General features: G+C 40.6%; 1 protein-coding gene across 13 annotated transcripts in view; it reads right to left on the bottom strand.

Annotated features, from left to right (window-relative positions):
* Nucleotides 1-22249, bottom strand: part of UNC79 (unc-79 homolog, NALCN channel complex subunit) — a 246213-nt gene that overhangs the window by 77116 nt on the left and 146848 nt on the right. For 8 of the 13 annotated variants that reach the window (XM_073895820.1, XM_073895813.1, XM_073895819.1 and 5 more), the window contains 8 exons: nucleotides 21470-21671; nucleotides 20655-20834; nucleotides 19098-19163; nucleotides 10683-10969; nucleotides 8059-8241; nucleotides 7299-7461; nucleotides 4632-4781; nucleotides 2831-4048 (listed from right to left, as the gene is read on the bottom strand). In XM_073895820.1, the coding sequence (XP_073751921.1) occupies nucleotides 2831-4048; nucleotides 4632-4781; nucleotides 7299-7461; nucleotides 8059-8241; nucleotides 10683-10969; nucleotides 19098-19163; nucleotides 20655-20834; nucleotides 21470-21671 (2449 nt within the window). The remainder of the gene's footprint in view (nucleotides 1-2830; nucleotides 4049-4631; nucleotides 4782-7298; nucleotides 7462-8058; nucleotides 8242-10682; nucleotides 10970-19097; nucleotides 19164-20654; nucleotides 20835-21469; nucleotides 21672-22249) is intronic. The other 5 variants (XM_073895818.1, XM_073895821.1, XM_073895815.1 and 2 more) reach the window with 4 other exon arrangements.

The following is a 22249-nucleotide window of genomic DNA, read 5'->3' as shown; positions in this document are numbered from 1 at the left end:
GTCACGCAGGGGAATGGAAATGTGAATGGACCAGGGAAGTATGGTATGATGGCCAGGTAGTTCAAAGACCCAGTTGAGATTTATGGTCATGAATTTAAAATGAGACCAGTCAATATTGTTATTTCTCCAGTCACACTCATTGGATAGGTATGGGATGCAGGTAGATGGAAAGGTGGATCCGACAAGGGTTGTGTTCAGCCAAGCAAGTCTGAAAAAGCGAAGGCCAAGATGGTGCAGGGCAGGAGAGCTACACTCATTGACTTGAGTAAGGAAGAGGAGAGAAGACATGAAGTAGGGGAGGGACGTGAAAGGACCAATCCAGCGTTGTCCAGAGAGGAAATGGAAATCAGAGAACAGGAGGCATGAGAATGACATTGTGGAGGGGCTGCAGTTGTTGCTATAAACAAGGTCTGCATCATGACCATGGGAATGAATCGCTGAGCTAGGGTGCAGGATAAAAACAAAGTTACTAGAGAAGATGAATTCAAGGAACTGAGAAGCCGGAGCATCAGGAGGATCATCTGCTTTAATCCTGGAATCAATAAGAATTCAGGCAGAAACAGCTTAGACGAGAATGAAAAAAGAGCCAGGAGTCAAACTGTCACCAGATAATTGTCATCAGGGGTCAGTAGTATGAGGTTCAGAGTTTAGAGACAAGGTGGGAATGGTCTGAAAGGGGCAGCGGTGAGCAAGGAAGGGGCCTACCCCTCACCCAATCCCAAGGGCACAAGGCAGTGAGGAAAGCAGTGTCCTTGGGGCAGAGCCAGGTTTCCACTAGACTACGCATGAAGGGAGTCGTCAGATGAGAGAGCATACATGGGATTTTGCTCATGAAGGATGGAGGAAGGTTTTCAGTAGTTAGCATAAGGTAGGACAAAAGTTCAGAACAGAAGATGTCTAGAACCTCATGGATATTAGAGGAGTGACCTGGGCCTTCCTGCAGGGACTGACATGAACACAGGGAAAGTGCATGATGAAGTTGGACCTGGTGGCTCAAGGTGATCAGCAGTGGCGAGGCTCTGAGTTTGGAAGGACCAGAAGCATAGCTGTCTGGGCTTCCCTTTACTCTGGCTGATAGAGGCAAAAAGGTCTAGAGAAGCCTGTGTCTTACTCTGAGCCCAGGCCTCCTTCCAACACCAATAAGGGAGGGAAGATAGATCAGGGTGTCCATGGGAGGTTGGACACTATACAGATATAAAACTATTATGACAGTATACATATATTACATACATTTTAAAGACATATTATCATAATTGTCAGATGCTTTCCTCTTGTTCTGATAGCAAGTGTATTAATATGAAATCCATCTCCTCCCTGGTAGCCTGGGGAACAATATGATATAGGATGGATAAAGGAGGCAACACACACACATACACATAGGCACACACACACACTACAACCTATACATCACACACACCCATTGTGTAGACTTACATAGCGTTTCTTATATACCCACTCTATAGACCTTGGATGGTTTCTTATATATCCACCCTACAGACCTCTAGAGTCTCTAGGTCAATGCTCTCCTCCATTTCTATGTAGCCACTTTCCTGGCTCCAGACAATAAAGAGGTATTCCAGTTTCCCCAGAAACCTTAAACTTTGTAATCACCAGGATCTTATTCTTCCACCTGCCTGGCTGGAGCACGACCCTTTCCAAATATACTAACGTTCATTCAACAGATTTTCACAGAGCACCTTCAAGGTACACAGCTCTGTGCTGGGAGGGAGAGCAGCTAGAACTCTCAGGGAATGCCCAGGGCAAATAAAAGATCTGAATCTCTTGTCTTAGGAGTTGCTTTTGTATGAAGCAGTGGGAGAGGAAGGATTAGAATCAGGACAATCGTCCTGGTCCGGCGACTGCCTATCTGTGGGCCCCAGGCACATCACTTCCTTAGAGTGTCCGTCTCTTCTTACAGAAAAAGACAGATTTTCCACTACAAGTCTCCAAGTCTCCAAGATCTTTGCCAGTCCTCAGCGGTCCACAGGCTAGGAATCTACTACAATGACCATTCCTGGACAATTTCATTTTTTCTAAAGAGTCACATTCTTTTTTTTCTTTAGATCTGAGCTGAGACACAAAGTGTTGAGTTATGGGAATACTGCAATAGACTGTGTTTTAGGATGAGATGGACTATCGGCTTGCTGCTTTTTCAAATGATCTTTCTTAAAAACTGTGCCTCCAAGGAAAGGCGAGAAATGACACCTGAGGCAGGAAATCCATGAGCTGTGACAACCTCACCATCAAGCGGTGCCCAAGGATGAGGGTCTAGGTTGCAACTAGGGGGTTTTTCAGACACACAGTGTCCACCAGACTGCTGTAATTTGGTCTGAGTATATAATCCGCTGTGGATCCTACAGGACTATAGTCAATTCTTGACCATTCCAAGCACTCTTTGCTTTATTTTAGCACTTCATGTTTATTCCTTCTTTGGACTATCTATCAAAGCCGGCTAAGGCAGGGAAAATCAAAGAAGGCAAAAAGAGTTCAAATTAATGACTTTTGCTGTTTGAGGAAGACTGAGATGATGTCCGGGATACCTTGATATGAATTAACCACGGCCTCTTCTTGCCAAGGATGGTCAAGAATGGACTGTTAGAAGTTGAGAAACAACAAATACGGAAATATTTATGGAGCCAGTAAAACCACATCTGAATCCAACATGCTGTGGTAAGCAGGAAGGATTCGGAGTGGACTCTGAAACAATTATAATGTCACTCTCTGACATCATAAGATTGAGAGTTGGATGCATACTCAGTGCCGAGACCGGAACGAGAAAGATGCACAAACCTGCGTGTCAGGCTGGGAGGAAGAAGAGAGATGAGCTTACCTGGGTCTTTCTGTTCTCCCAGCTTGTCTAGAATGTTGAAGGAGATATCCAGGTACTCTCTCTGGATGGCACTGACAGCGATCTTGCGCTGTTTCCTCTGCCGGGGAACAATCTGGATCTTGAATTCGGATTCCTCCGCTCCCTCCTCTTCTGCCTTCCTCTCGGGATTCTGTTCTGTGTCCGACTCGGCGCTGGTGTCGGGCTTCTCACTTTCCGTTGGGTTCTCGGCATCCTCGGGGACTTTGAGGAGGACAGTTTTTGCCCCTGAACTTGGCACCGGGCCACCAGGCTTCTCCTCCTCGAAGCTGGGCTCGGGGCCGTCGTCCAGTGACACCTCAGGGAGGGCATAGGACTTCTGGAGGAGGTCTCGCTTTTGCTTAAGTGTGAGCGGGCTGCCACAGGAAAAGTCCTGCGACTCCTCGGGCTTCGAATGTTCTTCGGAGTCTGCGGGGTCTTCCAGAGCGACGCGGGCGGAGTCCGTGGCACCTGTTGACTGGTTATTTCCTGAGTCCTTGGAAGAGAAGTCTTTGGAACAATCCTCCACACTTACTTGCACAAGAGGAGTTGTGCTGAGGCTGAGGACGGAAGGGGGGCTGGGGAGGGCATGGGGGGAGGCAGCGTTTTTACCAGAGGCACCATCATTTCCTTGGTCCATGGTCTCCTCTTCCTCATCACTCTCTACGATGCGGAGAGGGGGGAGAGGCTCGAACACAAGGGAGTCGCTGTCAGACGTGGAGAGCACCGAGCACTTTTCAGGCCCGGATGTGGAGTCGGAGGACAAATCTATCAGATCTAAATCCTCCTTAGGAGCAGGCTTGAGAGGAGAATCCACTTTGACCTCAAATGTCTCCATGCAGTTTAACCTGACTTCAGGTATCACAGGCCTGCGGGTTTCTTGGAAACTTTCCATTGCTGGGTTCTCGGGGCCCTCGGGGTCGTCGGGCCTTGTAGCTGAATTCTGTCTGGGCCGTCCGTGGTCATGTCTCTGCATGACATAAGCAGCATGGGCGGGAGGCTTATCTAGGTCACACCGGTCTATGCAGGACTTCCTCCGGTGCTCGTCTAATGTAAACAAGAGGGAGTCTGCATTCCCTATATCAAGAGATTTTTGTTTTAAAGAGCGCAGCTTTTTTTTCTGAATGCTTTCTTCTCTCACACAGTGTAGAATGCTGTCTTGTAATGCACCCGTTTCTCTATATTCGGCCAGTTCTATTTCACCTGATTGAAACAGAAAGAGCTAGTACTATTTTACTTGGAGATGCTACCACTTTTTTCCCCCTCATACTTGGGCATACAACTGGCATAAATCATAATCACAATCCCAGCTCCAACAGGAGGGAACACTGACTCTCTGGCCAAGTTTTTGGAAAGTTCTTTCTAATTTCAAAACCCAGAAAACTCTGGACTGAGAGAACCCGAAATGGCAGTTTAAGATCTGATTTCCAAAATCAGGCTTTGGGATAATTCCTCAGCTCTATTCATTTGTGCACAGGAAATGGGACCACTTTGGGGCTGAGGCAGATCTAGAAAACTGTATTTAAATCGTGTGGAAGAAAAGCAAACATTTTGCAACAAATCAAATCAAGCAATGGCCCTCTCAGACGATCATGACGTCAATGATGTATCTGTCAAGTCACGTATATATATAAGTGTGGATATATATATACTGTTTGTGCATACATATATATAAAATCAACGGTATTAAAATGTGTAGTAACATAATAAAATTAAGATTTCACCCCAAACAAACGGTAGAGTACAACATTTCTGCATAAAATTACTAAGAGGAAAAAATTCATACTTCTCTGAACATTCATCTCAACCGGCTGATATTTCACCATTTTGCTGCCGCCTATCCTTTTCAATCTTGCAAAAAAAGTTTGAGACTCTTTATTGCAGGGTCCAGTAGGTGTATCATGAATATCAGATTCATCAAAAACACTATCTTCTTCTAATTGGGGAGAGAAAGTTCAAAATTACACTTGGGAGGTTACTCTCTCTTAGGCTGTGTCTACACAAGCATTTCAATGAAAGCATGAGGGAACACAGTGTGGGCTGGTTTCTACACCAGCTCAAGATCTGGCCACAGCTTTGGTATTTCATCCCGATGTCAAATTATCCAAATGTTGACAGAGCAACATGTTACAAGGCTGCCTCTCATTTTCCATGTGACAACTGGCAGCATTTTCAAGAGAGGTATCTCAATATTCCAAGAGGGCCTTCGTGGGGAAATTTTTTCCAATGCTCTCAAAAATCGGGTAACACACCCACTTTGGGGTCTGTGACACTCCTTGAACATGCCTGCTTTGGGTGAATTTTCAGGCTAATTTGGCAAGAGAAAATTAAACAAAATGAGTAGCTCTCACCCTTTCCAAAAATATACATATGCCTTCCTGGGATGTGAGAGCTGGCATAGACACAGCCTAAGAGTACATGCACCTTATACTTTGTGAATGCAAAATACTGTACTCTACATTGGGTAATGAAACACACAACACACAGAAAAAGCTTAGAAAAGCCACTGGTCATTTCAAAAGCTCCACAAATGATTATGGACTGAAAGAGTAAACGAAGGAAAAAGAAAACAGAAAATAACATCCCCCCTTATTAAAGTTAAGACCCTCCTCTGTGGAGTTTGCCATGTGCAACTATTATGCATCCCAGAAAGACTCTCTGACTCTGAGGACCCTGAGGCTCCGTAAACAAACCTGTCACTTAGAGTGCCTAGAAAGATTAGTTCTGTGTACTCTTTTATCCCTATTTGGGCCACTTTTAAATCAAAGATAAACCCAAAAACACATTCATGAGGAAAGGGTTGCTATGTTGCAACCCACAGAGGTCACTTAATAAATGCTTTTCTTTCATCCTTCGGAAAGGCCAAAGCCCCGTACAAAGCAGCAAAAAAAAAAAAAAGGCTACAAAAATGCACTTCATACCACACTAAATGGAATTAACCTATAATTCAAGGTGAATATCACTGAAATCATAGTATTTGGCCTATTTTATATCTACCTATTTGACAAAATGAGGCTCAGGTGTGATGATGACTACTTAAGATTTCTTGAGTATTCAGGGAGTACAAGGAGGGAGCCAAACTTGGAGGAATGATCCCGTCCTACAACACAAGACTCTACAACTAAGTGAAATCTGAAGCGGCAGATGACAGATAAAGTGATCCTATTAATCTTTCTTTAGTCAAATAAAAAAAATGAGTGTTAATGATCAAAATGATACAAAACCCCCAGTGAACTTCTGCAAAGATGACAAAGCCTATCAAGTTCCCATGTTCCCAGGGAGATGCAACACAATGATCTGTTTTTTTTCTTTATGTCCTCTAAAAAATATAGTCCCTTTTGAAAAACAGTTTTTCAAAGAAAGAGTTAATGTGACTTCCAATTACATGATTTTGAAATAATTCTCAAAATGTCCTGAATGAGAGATGGAAGGACTTCAAGATGGCTCCTCCCATTCAGGAAGGCTCACTTGAGATTGGCCCAAACACTGAGCCTGGATTGAGGACATATATAGTTTAACAGGATCTATCCCATTTTTCCAGAAACTGGGACCTAAGCTGGGAGACAAGATACTCTTCAGGAAGGATCTGAATGGTACTAGAACTTACAGTTCCATCTATGGCCAACCCAGATTCCTGGACCTTTTAGAACTAAATGAACATTAGTTCCCATCCATCCTAGTGAGATATTTCCAGAGCAGTCCTACCAAGTCAGAATCTACTAACACCACAAAGCGTCATGGGGGGCACTTGGCTTTCTCCCAGGATTGGATTAGATGATGTCACCTTTTACAAATCTAGACTTGTGAGATACACTAAAGACATACACCTTGGCTCTTCAGCTCTCACCTGAAAACATCCAGGCTGGGATTTTACTCTATCTAAAATTTCATTTGCCTGCCTCCTTTGCAGAAAAGCTCTCAATATAAAAAGTGTTGCTACTGTAAATAATTTAAACCTACACAGAGAAAAAAAGTCATCTTGGTTGCCTTAAATCATTTTCTCATTGAACAAGGAAGCTAGGAAGAAGCACTTCAGCAAATTTAGACTCCATTCAAATCTGTGAGCACAAAGTTCAGGAGCAAACTAGAGACGACAAAATCATGGCTCCAGCGAGTAAAGATTTACTTCATCGCCCAAAGCAAGATGCTTCCAACACATGGCGAAAAGCCTACAAAGGCTCCTTAACCAAACAGCAGACCATTTTTTTTTTTATAAAACATTTCTTATGAAATGGGCTTCAGAAGCATATCAACTATTTCTCTCGAATGTTCATTTAAAGAATTAAAGCGGCGACATTCATGGGAAAGTTGGAACATTAATGAAGCAGTAGGTGATTTTTTGATTCCAGAATGGTATCCGGGGGCACTCCACTATCTCCTAAGGAAAACACTGTCCAGAAATGTATTACATACTCAAGCTAAGGTCGGGATAGAATTGAGATATGTAAAGTACCTTTTTCTTTTTCGCTGTATCTGCTTATGTTACTGTTGTCACTGTACAAAGGTCCTGCCGTGGCCTGGGGCTTGCAGCTATGATACTGTGCATTGAGTGTATTGACTGTTATGTGAATCAGATGCAGCAGGACCTTGCTGATATCACAGTCCCGATATGGATACTGCTCAATAAAATGGAGGGAGAGAAATATAAACGGTTATTTAAAAGGGTAAGTTTTTCCACGTGATCTTGCTAGATGCTTTTCTCAGTATTTCTGGGAGATAAAGAGAAATATACAGAGAAGCAAAACCAGAAATTTTTATCGTGGCATTATCGGGACAAGGGACCCTAGTCCCTTCCTCTTGCACCAAACCATGGATGGCAAGGCATGCCAGATCACAGTTACAATTCCTTTCAAGAAAATTACCTGGCATAAAAATCTGGCAGATGAATACAATTTTAAACATCTTCCTCGCTTTCTGAGATAATAATTCATACACAGATAAAATAGGAGGCGCTGAGCACAAACAGACTGTTGATCTCAATGTCCTACAACTCCTCGTTTTTTGTTTTAAACACCTGTAGCATATATGCTGGTATGGTCTCCCTTGCCGTCGATATTCCAATGGCTCTTTATTTCCCAACACGAGTTGAACATATGATTTGTCCCCTGAAGGTCAAATTACTATCCTACGAAATTCTCAATTTAAATCCCTCAAGCGTTCTCCTCTCTAAGAGAATCATTCTAGCCTAAAAAGGAGTGACCGTCGCAACTCACCTTGTAAAGGATGACAAGCAACGCCTTCAACCACATCTGCCGGATGTGAGGTTTTAGGGACCAGAGGGAGCAACGAGGTGGCTGTTGGAAATAATGCCGTAGTTGAGGACAAGAGCAGTATTTGAGCACCTGAACCACCAAGGGGAGAAGGTGTTTTCCCAAGTTAATGTTATAGTCCATAACCTGAAAGAGGAAAAATATTAATAACTGAAGGAAAACTATAGAGAACACCCAAAAGCCTAAAGGAATATGTCACCCATCAAAACAACAGGCAAAATATTTAAAAAGGCATCTCACAAAACGTTAACAGTAATGGCCAGTGACCCTAAAGGGGGAAGTTAAACCTTACAAGAAATAGAAGAAACTTGCAAATTAAAATCACTTTATCCACTTAATTATCTAATTATTTGATGTATCTGCTAAATTATCTATGGAGAATAATGCCTTATTTATTAAAATGTTCAACTAAACTATTAACTAGAATTAAACTAGAATCAATGAAAACACCTACTATTGGTAATCACTGAGGAAAATGGGCATTCTCAGATGCTACTGGCAAGAGTATTACTCAACAGAGCCTTTTGGGAGGGCAATTTAGCAATATCTATTCAGAAGTAAGGAAAAGTACTTAGCCTACAGTACAGAAATTAAATGTATCCTAAGGAAAAAATCAGACACCTGTTCCAAGATGTATACATAAAAATATCCAGCCTTATAGTCACCCCAAATTGAAAATAGCCTCCATGTTCAACAATATAAGTTAAATGAAAGATTATTTGTATGACAGTAGGATACTATGTAGCCATTAAATGGGATATGATACAAATTTATTTACAAGATATCGACTTCATAATCAATTTTAGGTTTAAAAAAGGTTACACGTATTTATCAATATGTATAATATGATCCCATTACTACAGAAAATGTGTACACACACATATACCTATATATATGTATATATGAATGTAATAAATTTGGAGCCAGCAATAACATACAAACACCGAAATGTTAGTCACTTATTTTGTGGGTTTCGTGGAGATTTGTATTTAATTTTTGGCTTTATTAAATAAATATGCATAATGTAAATACAGAAAGAGAGAAGTGAGGAAAGAAAGGAGGAAGGAGGGAAGTTTGGTATCTGAAATGGTGCATCCTCTCTTCATCACAAGCAACTGAGAATTAGTGGTGCTCCATCCAGTTACCAGCATCAGCAAAAGACTACTATTGTAGGGGCGCCTGGGTGGCTCAGTCGTTAAGCGTCTGCCTTTGGCTCGGGTCATGGTCCCAGGGTCCTGGGATCGAGCCCCACATCGGGCTCCCTGCTCCGCAGGAGGCCTGCTTCTCCCTCGCCCACTCCCCCTGCTTGTGTTCTCTCTCTCGCTGTGTCTCTCGCTCTGTCAAATAAATAAATAAAAATCTAAAAAAAAAAGACTACTATGTACATATTGCTCCTACTTTGCTAATCTGTGTTCATTATATTACAATCTACTTCAGCAAATTGATAACAGTAACCATCACTGAGCTCCTCCCACGAGACAGGCACTGATTAAGTGCTCAGCAATATGTTATCTCTAATCTTTCAAAACAAAAATCTGTTACCAATAAGCAAAGAAGCAGAGGATACTTGGGCCCACAACAGATAATAACACTGGCAGAGTTGAAATTCATATCAATTTCTCTGTAGCCCCAAGTTCTACACCCTTTACAGACGGGTAAAGTTAGACATACAGAAACTCAATAATCCATTAATTCTCCTCTTGCATATATATCTCAAAGGAATTCTCATGGTGGTAGATAAAGTGCATATGCAGGATATTCATTGCTGAGCTGTCTGGAGTGGTAAGAAGCTGGAAGCAAGCAATATGAGTGTTCATCACTGGGGCAATGGATAGTTAAAGCATGGTAAATGTACGCCATGGTATAAACTACAGTAGTTGGGAGTAGCAGACAAACATGGAAAAAGCCAATGATGATAATGTGACAGGAAGAAAGTTGTACAATTAACTCAACTCTCCACTTGAAGTCAAAAAGGATAAGAGATTTTTTTAAAAACCCGTAAACAAAAATTCTACACTCCCTTATTGTTTAATGGATAGAGTTTCAGTTTAGGATAATGAAAAAGTTCTAGAGATGGAAAATGCTTCCGATTACATAATAATGTGGATATACTTAATGCCACTGAATTACATACTTAAAAATGGTTAAAATGGGGCGCCTGGGTGGCTCAGATGGTTAAGCGTCTGCCTTCGGCTCAGGTCATGATCCCGGAGTCCTGGAATCGAGTCCCGCATCGGGCTCCCTGCTAGGCAGGGAGCCTGCTTCTCCCTCTGCCTCTGCCTCTCTCTCTCTCTCTCTCTCTCTCTGACTCTCATGAATAAATAAAAAGTTTTAAAAAATTGGTTAAAATGGTAAACTTTATGTTAGGTATATTTTACTCCCACCTCCTACCCCAAAAATCCTATACTCCTATTAGTCTTACTCATCTTATATTCCCTTCCACATACCCCTGCCTAATAAAGCCACTCGCACAAACCTCTACACAGATCCGATGTTGGCTAAATGGAATTTAATGACTTGCTTCTACTAAAACCTTAACGGTATGACTCTTGAAAGCTTACACTTACTTGGGCAATTCCTGCAATAAATGCATTAAAGCAAGTTGACAGGCGCATTTTTTGAGGTGCAATCATGAAACAGCCTTCCTGTTGGTCATAGCCGAGTAAGACGTACAGGTGCCGCTTGACCGTGTTGAAGGCCTTCGCGCTGCTGATGTCTGACTCAGCGCTGCTCTCATCCTTGGCCATGAACTTCATGAGCACTGTAATCAGCTGGTGAACGGTCTGGTGGTCGATCCCAGCATCTTCTGGGAGCAGGTCCTTGATGGTGTTGTCATTCTCAGGAGATTGTTGTCCTGTCAGTACAAGAAAGGCCATCACTGGGTGGCTCCCTCACAAGGATGTTCACAAGGAAATATCACTTATTGATAAAGCACCATGCCTTCTGCTTCCACTAAATATTTAAAGGGTCTGTTCTGGACCAACGTAAAGGCAAAATATGGCCTATTCAGCAAAGCATTAGTTTAGGGGTGAAAGTTATTGTGTTTATCAACAACCAGGTAATTTTGGAGGAATAAGGGAATAGAAATAAAAATAAGGCACTATAAAGCAAGGTTCTCTTTGAAAGGCAAGAAAAATACCTAAATAAACTATATTTCGCGATTTTTTAAAATATCTTGGCAAAGTTTTATCTTCAATGATAAAGAGAAGTTTCTCTTCCAGCTTTGTCAAATAAGCACATAAAAATAACCACAAAAAATAATATTCTAACATCCACTGAGCACAAAAGCATCTACTGAGTTCTTTTGCTTAAATTATTATCTCAATTTGGGGGCATCTGGGTGGCTCAGTCGGTTAAGCATCTGCCTTCGGCTCAGGTCATGATCCCAGGGTCCTGGGATCGAGCCCCGCACTGGGCTCCCCACTCAGCAGGGAGCTTGCTTCTCCCTCTCCCTCTGCCTGCCACTCACCCTGCTTGTGCTCTCACTCTCTCTCTCTCAAATAAATAAATAAAATGTTAAAAAAAATTATTATCTCAATTCCGTTATGTTCATAAATCAACTGGTGGAAAAAAAAATGTAAAGTTTTCTTTTCCAAATCCTGAGATATTAGCAGTGGGTACTCTATGAAGGATATAGTCAAAATTATAAATAGCACATCAAGTCCTGCTGTATGTAATGAGAAACATGTAAGGGAGGGGACAGACAGAAAGAAAGAAGCATGAGCTTTTAAAAAACAGAAAAATACCACATGAAGGTGAGCTGAAAGTTTACATTGAAAGAAAAAAAATACCTTAGCCCTTGACTTACTCGTAACCTAACAAATAATTGTATTGGAGCAGCTCCCTGACTTTGACTTTCTGTTATTTGTCAAAGTCAGAAACTATACCTTGTCTCTGCTTGTTTTTCTGCCTCTTCTGATCTGGTTTAGTTTAGGACTTTTGGTGAAGGAAGGGCGAGATTTGCTCTTCTATGTTTATGTTTGGGGGCTTATTCAAAATACCCTTTGCATCTTTGTCCCTTCTTGGACAAGCAACATCAGCATTTCTAAATGGAAAGCAAGGTTTTTGTTTGGTGGCTTAGATGACACACTCAGGGTTCTCATCTCTCACCCTGCAAGGAAAATTTCTGCTAAACAATGACAGGCTTTGCTTGCCACCCATTATAAACCAAACCGTGATCATGTCATGTCCTGTATCATATAATGTCATAGCCTATATCATATAATGTCATATAATTATGGCATGAAGGATACAGGAAGGAGATACATAGTAATTTATATCCATTAACTCAACTAATTTGGCAAAATCCCAATCTTTCAGGACAGAGCCAAGAGAAGCGGGATAGAAGAAATGCTTCTAGGGGACTGTGGAAATTAGCTGTCTCAAGGGCAACTCTGGAGCAGTGGCATGAAGGTAATGCCAAATTCGGAACTTACTGGTTTCGAACGGCATGTGAGGTAACCAGCTTGGCTGTCTAGTTCACCCCAGATGCTCAGAATAACATTCGTCTGTTCAAAAGTGATATACTCAGAAGGGATCACTGACCATGGGTGAAGAGCAACAGAGTCAACTAAGTCTAACAGTCTCTCATTTAGGGGAAATCGTCCAATAAATTTCAATATGATGCTAGGACATTAACATTTTCTGTCTCCTGGAGTCTGTGTATGAAGAGTAAATGTGTGCAATGTACTCTAGAGAAGCTTTCACCCAAAATCATTCAAATAAAAGCTAAGGACTTGTTTATTACAGTGTCTTACATGCATCGATGACAGTGATCAATAAATTGTTAATATCGTCACTTATGAGGCATGCATCAGCCACCAGGAGAAAAGTCAGTTTATGTGGAACACCCTATTTCACCAAGAGGCCAGAAATGTGAAGCCCTGCTGTATATTATAATTAAATTAAATGTTTGGAATAGAAGATCAGGCTAAAAGCAATAGTTACGTAAATTCTCATAAAATAAAATTAAAAAACAGTTAATGGGATCGAGCCCCACATCGGGCTCCTTGCTCAGTGGGAAGCCTGCTTCTCCCTCTCCCACTCTCCCTGCTTATGTTCCTTCTCTCACTGTGTCTCTCTCTGTCAAATAAATAAATAAAATCTTAAAAAAAAAAAACAGTTTAGAGAACTATCTTTCCAGTACTGAGAAATACTTATTCTTGATGTCTTTCTTCTCCAGAGTATTACTTTACAAGTAAAAGGAGTTATTGCTTTGGGCAAGCCTGGGCCGAGAATGTGACACGTGTGAGAATGCAGGCTCCTTGCAGGATTCAAAGTTACTGCAGCAGCAAGGGATGGCTGTTAAAATATAGCTTCATTCCTCAATTTGTTTCCACTCTGAGGGGCAAGGTTTAACACACCTTGCAGCACCGTCCTGCTCAACCACCTCCAAGTTCAGACAGGCTCAACTCCAAAGTCCCCATGTTAAAAATGGGGAGCATTTGGGAAGGAGCTGCACCTTTATTTTATAGCCCGGAGAATCCGGGGGCCTCAATACAGAACAAAGGGAGCTCCAAACAAGGCCCAACTAAGACACTGGCTCCCCATTTCATTCTATCCTAGTTCAGGTCTAGAAAATAAATCATCAGACTTCATCTTTAAATATTTCAAAATTCCTCTTCCCAATGCAAGTAGATGTTCATTTAAAAAGTGTATAACCTGGGGCATCTACGTGGCTCAGTCAGCTAAGCATCCGACTCTTGATTTCGGCTCAGGTCATAACCTCAGTGTCCTGAGATTGAGTCCTGCATCAGGCTCTGCACTGAGCGTGGAGCCTACTTGAGATTCTCTCTCTCTCTCCCTCTGTTTGCCCCCCACTCTCAAAAAAAATAAAATAATAAAATAAGATAAAGTGTGTAACCTAACTTTTCCCAACAAATCATAGTTTCCTAATGATTAAGTACCATTTCGCGAATGCCCTATTTTCATTTGAAATACATCTTCGCTGATCTTCACTGTTAACATAGCTTTAAGTTTGCTGTTCCTTTCTTTGTTTTCCCTGAATGGGCAATAATGAGTGATCTTTAACAAAACATTAAATGTACTGGAAAAAAAAGAACTAGCTGATGAGACCTTTTGCATACAACTTCATTCCAAAAATTTACTCCTCCAGTTGTGGGCTTTGCAAGTCTATGCCTTGTCTATTTTCTTTCTTTCAAATCCCTAAGAAAAACTAGCTTAGAAAAATGAGAATTTTCTTTATTAATAAAGACAATATTACTGTTTTAGTTATCTACAAAGGGTATGAAATTTCCATTTTAAAACTGAATGCCTATGATATTTTCTCTAAGATGTGCCAATTAAAACACTTTTGAATTCTAGTTTTGAATTCTAGCCTATGAAATTCCTCTATGTTTTAACCACAGATATTTAACTTGTTAAAATTTTTGATTTTATCATTTCTCTAAAGAAAACTGTAAGCGTCTTTAGAATCATGAGGCAGAGTGATTCCTACCCTAACGTAATCATGGAATGGGTCCATCACCATCTGTCCACAGGGAGGTACAGTGTACATCACACTGTGATTGTACATCACAATCAGTACCCACAGGGGTCAACTGATTGAAACTCCAAAGTGTCATACGATTTTATTTATTTGATGATTGGAAACCAGGCAGGATCAGGATCTGCTTTTCCAGACTTTTCTCTTATTATTTTACCCCAGATGCTCAACATTCTTACAAGCTGGGCTACTCTTAACTCTCAGAACATAGCTAACACTTTCCCACCTTTGTGTCTTGCTCAGGGTGATATATCTTCCCAGCATCCCCACCCCCAGCCAATCTCATCCTGTGAATCTGGTTCTCAGAAGCCATTCTTCCTACCTACGCCCACTCTCCTCTCAGCGACTGGGTGTGATCTCTAACTACTGCAAATCCCCAAAGACATGAAGAGAGGAAGGACGGGAGGGAAGAATGGAGGAAAATTTCCTTTACCGTTTCCTAAAATGGGGCAAATTGCAAGGCAGAATTTATTTACTCACTTGCCGATTTCCCCTAGGAGAACAAAGGCTGCTTGAAGGTGAGTGCTATGTTTTACCCATTTTTATATCCCTCACGAATATGGGGCAGTGTTTGACATATACTTGATGCTTATTATTCATAAGTGTCTAAGTACACTGAATTCAAATAAATATCTCAGGTAAATATTTCTTCTATACAGGAGGAAAAAGTGATGAGGTCCCCAAACAGCAAGGAAATAGGGAATATTCCTCTGTGTAAGCTGACTCCCTGAGCCCTCTGTCAAACCAACAAGTGACAATCAGGTAGAGGGAGGAAGCACCCCTTCCATGAGCTTCCTCTGCATTTGTTCCAGAGAAGCCAATGATCAAGCACCATAAATGAGTTCGCCTTACGTTGCTAGTTCTAATTACAGCACCTCACTGATCTCCCTAGCCCATTAACCCAACTTCACAGCAGGTGTGTTGTGTGTGCACACAGCAGAAGGGCTGCAAAGTTGGGGCCAGTGACTAACTCCATACTGTCCTATGCTCCCCAGCCCTGCCTTTGCCTCTTCCTATCCCACATCCAGGCCTTTCCATCCTACCCACCAGTCAAGGCCTGGCTGGAAAGCCGCCTCTCCACCAGACTGTCTCTTGCCCCCAACTCTCCTCCCGCTGCACCTGATGGGAACCATCCCGTGGCATGGGCGCAATCACTCGAGATGAGAGTTCACGCTTTATTTTCCTTCCTTGACTATATATAAGCAAGTGGAGAATATAAAAATTTCCGATGTATCTTTGCATTCTTCATATTTCCTAGTATTGAAGGTGCCCAGTAAATGTTAGTTCAATAGAAACTGCCATTTCCCGAAACTATTCTTTCCAACAAGGGCACTCCCATTAAGTAACTGTTCTCTTTGAGTTACGGGGTCTTAATGATCAACGGGCATTTTGCAAGTCAGTGAAGGATGTGAGTTGTTAACCACCTCTAGAAAGAAAGAGAGAGCCCAAAGAGAAGTAATTTGGGGTTTTATGCTGGGACACTAACAGGGGGTGTGGGGGTGATGGGAGAGGGCCATACAAGAAAGTTTTACCAATGCTCCCTAGCACTGGACACCTTCTCTTGATACAAATTCAGACCAAGAGATCTCAAGATTTCTCTGCAGGCTGGAGTAGAACTGAGGGTATCCATGTTGCTTTAGGGATTAGGACACTTCTAGATCCATCTGTGGGTCTTAAATGGGAAGTCTCTTGGCATGGATGCTCATGACCTTAAGGCACACTATAGCAGACATGAATGCCCAGGTTAGCTCTATAACCAGACTGGTGTCTTCATGTGCCACAGAGCAGGAACCCCCTAATACCAATGCATCAGGAGGTAGTTATAGTGGAAATCAAGTCTGCTGGGCTCAAGCATTAGTCCCCAACTAGTTAGTTTTAAGTGATCTTGAGCAAAGTATCTAAGCAGAATTAATTAATCCCTCAGGACCTCAGTTTTCCTGTCCATATGTAAAGCAAAAAAAAATCATAATAATACTTTACATATATCCAGAGTCATTGTGAAATCAAAATTAGATTATTTGTATTAAAAATATTCTTAATAGACAGAGAGGTACTATACATACATGAAGTGTTGTTATTCTTATTATCATATACCTACCATTGTTTAATTATTCATTCCAGGGGATGAGGAACAAGACACAATTAAGTTCCCTGTGACCACGTGGGATGGATACCAGTTTTTCAGTGTTGTGCTATGAAAACCTATCAAAACTGCTATTTTATACTCAATTAATATTCAACAGGTATTCTGAATCACCAAACATAATTCCTAGTTTTCAGAAAATTGGTGAAAAGATACCTTATAAATAATTATAATTATACCAATTTCAAATTAGCAGGTGAAGCTGTCTATTTCATCAATTAGGATTAAATAAAGATGCTGAGCTCTTATTGGCATTCACCACACATGTTTTGCACAAGAGATCAAGATGCCTGGGCTTGAGACCCAGATCTGTCACCAACAAGCTTGTGAAACATGTTCCTTTCTGGGAACTTCAGGTTCCTCTTCTGTAAAATGAGAATGTTAACACATCTCTAATATTCCAGCTGTAATTTCCTATGAATTTCATTCACACGAGCAAAGGTCTTTGATCTGACTCATGAAAGTCATAAAGGAATGCAGCTCTTCCCTAGCCTTGTGGAATATACCTTCTCTCCAAGTGTATTTTTGATACAAAATTTGCTATAGGTAATAGGCAAAAGCTAAGAACAGAAAGCCAGCCGTTGTAAATCCAATGCCAAAAAAAGCTCAGCCTAAACAGCAATTAAAATGAACTCTTGTGGCATAATTACAGGGCATAGGCTTTATTTTGGGCCCAATCAATAAGAGGTCTTACACAGAGAAGCTCAAGACTTGCACCAAAAAAATTATGTTCGGTAAATAGCAAGTCCTTCAGCTTCCATGCCATCCTGTACAATCTTAGGATTATCCTGGCATGTCTTTGTTCACAAGTTTAAAAATATACTGTCTAGTAAATAATAATGCAAAAATGAGAAACTAGTTCAAAAGGGCCTTATAAGCTTAGCCAGCTGTTTCCAAATCTAAGCAAGTTTTTATTATAGTGGTGTTGTGTAAATTATCTTTCCAGAAGCTTTAGCATTATATTTAATATAAACAATGCTATTATCTGCCCCGTTTCTATCTGGTCACTTTTGGTGGGACAAGTAGAGCCTAAAAGCTTTTTTTTTTTTTTAACATCAGGAAACATATGTATCTGTTTTCCCAAAGAGATGTGAGAGGACTCTTTTGGATTGTGAAAATGGGTAATAAGAATAATTAAAGACTTTAATTGAATAATTAATTCAACTAAGCCTTAAGACAAAAAGAAAAGATGGGGTAAAATAAAAATAATTTATGAAATTGCTTAAGATTCATCTCAAAAAGACTTCACTGAAGGGGACCTAGATGGATTTCACATTGTAATGGAGCTCAGGATCAGAAGTTCTTACTTTTACTCTTTTTTTAATTCCAGTACAGTTGAGGCCCCGAGTGATGCAGAAAACAAGGCAGGGGGCCTTGGCCGAGGGTTTGCTTTCCTTCTTTCTTGACAATTTTAAAAGAGAAAATACATTTTGACCAACACCCGCCATTGGCATTCATAATCTTTGGGGCTCTCTCTTCCCCCCACTCCCACCCCAAACTGCCTGTCTTTCTGGTGTCATGTTTGTAACACTTAGCATACATGGCCTTGAAAGCCTCCTTAGTTGAAATTCTCCTTCTGAGGCCATTCTTAAAACTCTTCTTAGATGAAAAACCAAATGTTCTATATCATGATACACAGGTGGCAGTTACCAAGTTTGTTTTTGACAAATAAACAGCTATTCAGACCCTTCACACAGCACCATTTGTGCAGATAACATTCAGGCTGTAATAACCTTGCCAGTGTCCCTTCAACCCTTAGGATCCTTCCTGATAAACTACATTCTCTCATGGGACATCGAACGGTGGTTACACTGTACCGAGCCAAATATGATCCTACGGTCCTCCAAGCAATCGAAATCCTCCTTTCTCTGAGAAACAGAAATGCATATAGAGTTGCAAAGAATCAAGAATGGCTACGGGGATGAGTGAATGACGGTGGCTCAAATGTATAACCTTTGAAAATGTCAATGAAATGTATGTTTTTCCTATAGCGGATATATATGAACATAATATTTCTATGTGTAAATACACATACAAATATAAGTACTATGTATAGTTCTAGTCATATTGGCTCTCTGGGGAAAAGTGCATATTCAGGTAACATGATACCTCTTACTGGACCAAAAGTTAATGGGATCAAAAGTCATCTGCCCATATTAAGATCGAAAGAATTGCTAGGTCAGGGGCTCAAACGCTTGAGCATCTGGGGTAAGACCCTTCAAGTTTGCAAATCCTAAATATAGCACTCTGGTCCAGTGAGAGACACTGCATTCTTTACCTTGTCCACCTGGGATAGACACTTGCACACAGCCCTTCCACGTCAGAAGTACCCACCTGGTGTCTGTTCGGGTGTCCCACCGAGAGCTGGAGCAGACTGCTCATGCCTGGTCAACCTCATAGCTTAAAAATCAACAACAACTCTATTTAAATAAGCATTAAAAACAACTTGAGCCTAGAAAATACACTCAGTGCTAACTCACTGGATAGTAGGGGCAGGTTTAAGTTTAGTTTTCCTCCTTGTAATTAACATGGCACAAAAAATGTTTGCATCACAAAAGCTTTGTGGTTTTTATGTGAATCTCAAGAACATCCTTCAGTGTTACTTCAATTCTTAATCTTCAAAATTGTCATGTGAATCAATTAACAAGAAGGAACAATAAGTAAACTTGATATCCCAAAGTAGCTGGTTAAGTTATAAAAGAGCTGGGAAATTCATAGAAATTGTAATTTATTTAATCTAGATATTGGTTTCTAGGATCTGATTCAGGCTTCCCTGGGGCCTAGGCTCCTACAGGTTATTCTTAAATGGCCACCTGCTATAATCTTTGCTCCCTGAAAAACTGAGCTATTGATTCCTTGAAGGGCTTTCACTGACTTCTTCCAAAGTTCACAATACCACATTTTCATTGCTTATCATAAAATAGAGAAAAATGTGATTAAAAAAAATCAAATCATATTTGTGATTAAAAATGATTATGTTATATAAGGCTGTCTTTTAATAAATGTCAATGAAAAAAAGGAAAACTTTCCACTTCCAACAGGGTAAGAAGTATGTTTTAGGGTGTTATGTTATGAATTTCACAGCAGTTATTTAAAAATTAAATCACTAGATAAATTTTACAAACGTTAGTACCATATTTAAATATACTCATTCACTAGTATGGTGATTTAGTTATGAATATTTAATTATTTGTCATTCATGAGCCATTGCTAATCATTAGAGTTCATTTAGTCATCTGGTAATTGAGGGAAAATTGTGTTCTCTTTCAAAGTGCAATATAAAGAAAGACCTTTATAAAACAAGTATATATGGTCTTTTTTTTAAATTGGTGATGAAGTTTATTTTTATTTATAAATTATCCAGTGAAGCTGCACAGAAATTCAACTTCTCCTCAGCCTGGTTTTTCCTTTTCAAAAGCAACCATTATTTTTGGTTTGTCTGGGAGCTTGTTTGGCTGTCTCCATCATACATGAAAAGCAAATGCGCTCCAAACTTCCACTCTACCACCTCAGCTGCCATGGGTCTGACCTGTCCCAGTCTTTTTCAGGAAGCTCTTAGGTTACAAGGCTGGTGGTGCACACCTTCCTCTCCTAGGACCCGGGAGCAGATGCTGCTTCTATGTTTCTGGCCAAGCATCAGTGGATTTGCTGCCTTCTGCATTGCAAAACAATCTACTGCTGGACCAGGGCTTTGCTTCACCCACAAACTGGAAGAAGCCCCCACAGAGCACTGACGTTCTTGGGGTGACCCTCTAGGGAATCTGAAGCCCAAACCTATTGAAGGAGCTCAGTTGGCTAAATATGCTACTCTCTATGAACATTCAACAAGACAAGGCAGCCTCAGAAAGACATTAAACAGATTTAAAGGAAGGAGGGAAGAAGATACTCAACGAATTTTGGAGGTCAAGGTCTCGGGGAGGGAAAGCGCCCTCTTGGATTCCACGGGCCCCTTCACGCTGTCTCTCAGAGAACGCACACTCTTCTGGCGGTTCCTTGCAAACCGAGCCCTCTTGATCTTCCACAGTGCTGCGTCACTGAGGTTAGCGACGTTGGTCCTTACAGCAGTGATAGCTTTGCAAAAGGAATCAGACATTATTTTCTTTAAGGGGCTGTGTAGCACAATGAGTTTGAAATAATCCATCTGTGTACATTTTCAGGATTAAAACACATCTTTCATGGACACAGGAATCATTCACCTCTCATTCATGGTGAGTCTTATATAAAAAGTTGTAGCTACCGCCTGTCATGACTATTGCCTCTGATTTTCTGCTTAGACCATAAGATTAATGTCTAATTTTTTTTATTATCACTGAATACATAATTGAGTGACCCACTTTTCCCATCTATTTAGAGCTGTAGGTAACTAATAAGCATGCAAGAATGAATTTGCAAGGTGCAGATATATCTCACAAAATTGCTCACAAACACTGTAAACATGAGAACTGAATCATATTTAAGGAACACACAGTACAAATGGTTATCATAGGTCCTCAAGGAAATGCGAAGAGTTTTGCTTTTGGAATGCCAGAAACTAGTTGATCTATGGATTACTACAGAGTTACTCAATAAATATTTAATAAGCTGAGTTCATGAAGTCAGAGCATCCTCCATAAAGGGAAATTAAGCTACATGTAGAGTATGGTCTGCTTATAGCAGATATAAGAATAGGAACTATGACTGTTTAAAGCAAGTTCTGTTTTGCTTACTTGTAGGAAAGGGAAATTCTTTGTTACAATCCAAATGTAGCTGAGCTTCCAAAGAAAGTGTCTCAAATCTGTTGACAAAGAACTCCCAGCTCAAGGCAGGAATATCTTGCTTAAGAAAATGCAGAAGTAAAAGTTTGCTCAGTATTGTGGGTCTGTCTTTAACCACAGTATCGAACTGGAAATCGAGACAGAGACACAGACCCTGGAGCAAAGGGGGGAAGAAAGTTTAAGTCAGAAGTAAACATCTAAGCTACCTCAAAGCAAATACACTAAGCAAAGTCAGTGAAACAAGACAAAACTTCCTCAATCCATACATATAATGTAGAAGAATCCAACTGAAATCTTCTTTGATTGCAAGTTTGGTAGAAATAAAATGCAGGAGAGGAACTTCTCCCAATTGTACAACATATCTTGAATTTTAGTTCAGAAATCTAAACTAAATGTATGTTATTGGTTTTCAGATGCATTCATTAATAACCACTTAATCCAAATGCTCTCAAACCAATGTTTCTTTTTTCACCATCTGTAGTTTCTATTAAAAGAAGCGTACTTCCAAAGCTACATTTTAGAATACACAATATGGTTTTCTAATTCCCTTTCAATGCTAAATGCCATGGTTCTAAAAGAAAGTAAACTCATTTTGTCTTCTTGGAATGTGAGTGGCACACAGAATCTTAAAAAATCAAGTTGGACTAGATTGAGCATCCATTTCTCCAGTATATGACTCTGCTTACCAGTCCCCCTTTCCTAAACTGAATGAAACTTAAAAACCACAATTCA

The sequence above is a fragment of the Callorhinus ursinus genome, unplaced genomic scaffold (assembly GCF_003265705.2).
Source record: "Callorhinus ursinus isolate GAN/ISIS: 27379988/994484 unplaced genomic scaffold, GSC_fseal_2.0 scaffold8, whole genome shotgun sequence".
Taxonomy (NCBI): domain Eukaryota; kingdom Metazoa; phylum Chordata; class Mammalia; order Carnivora; family Otariidae; genus Callorhinus; species Callorhinus ursinus.
This window is presented reverse-complemented; position numbering and strand designations above follow the sequence as displayed.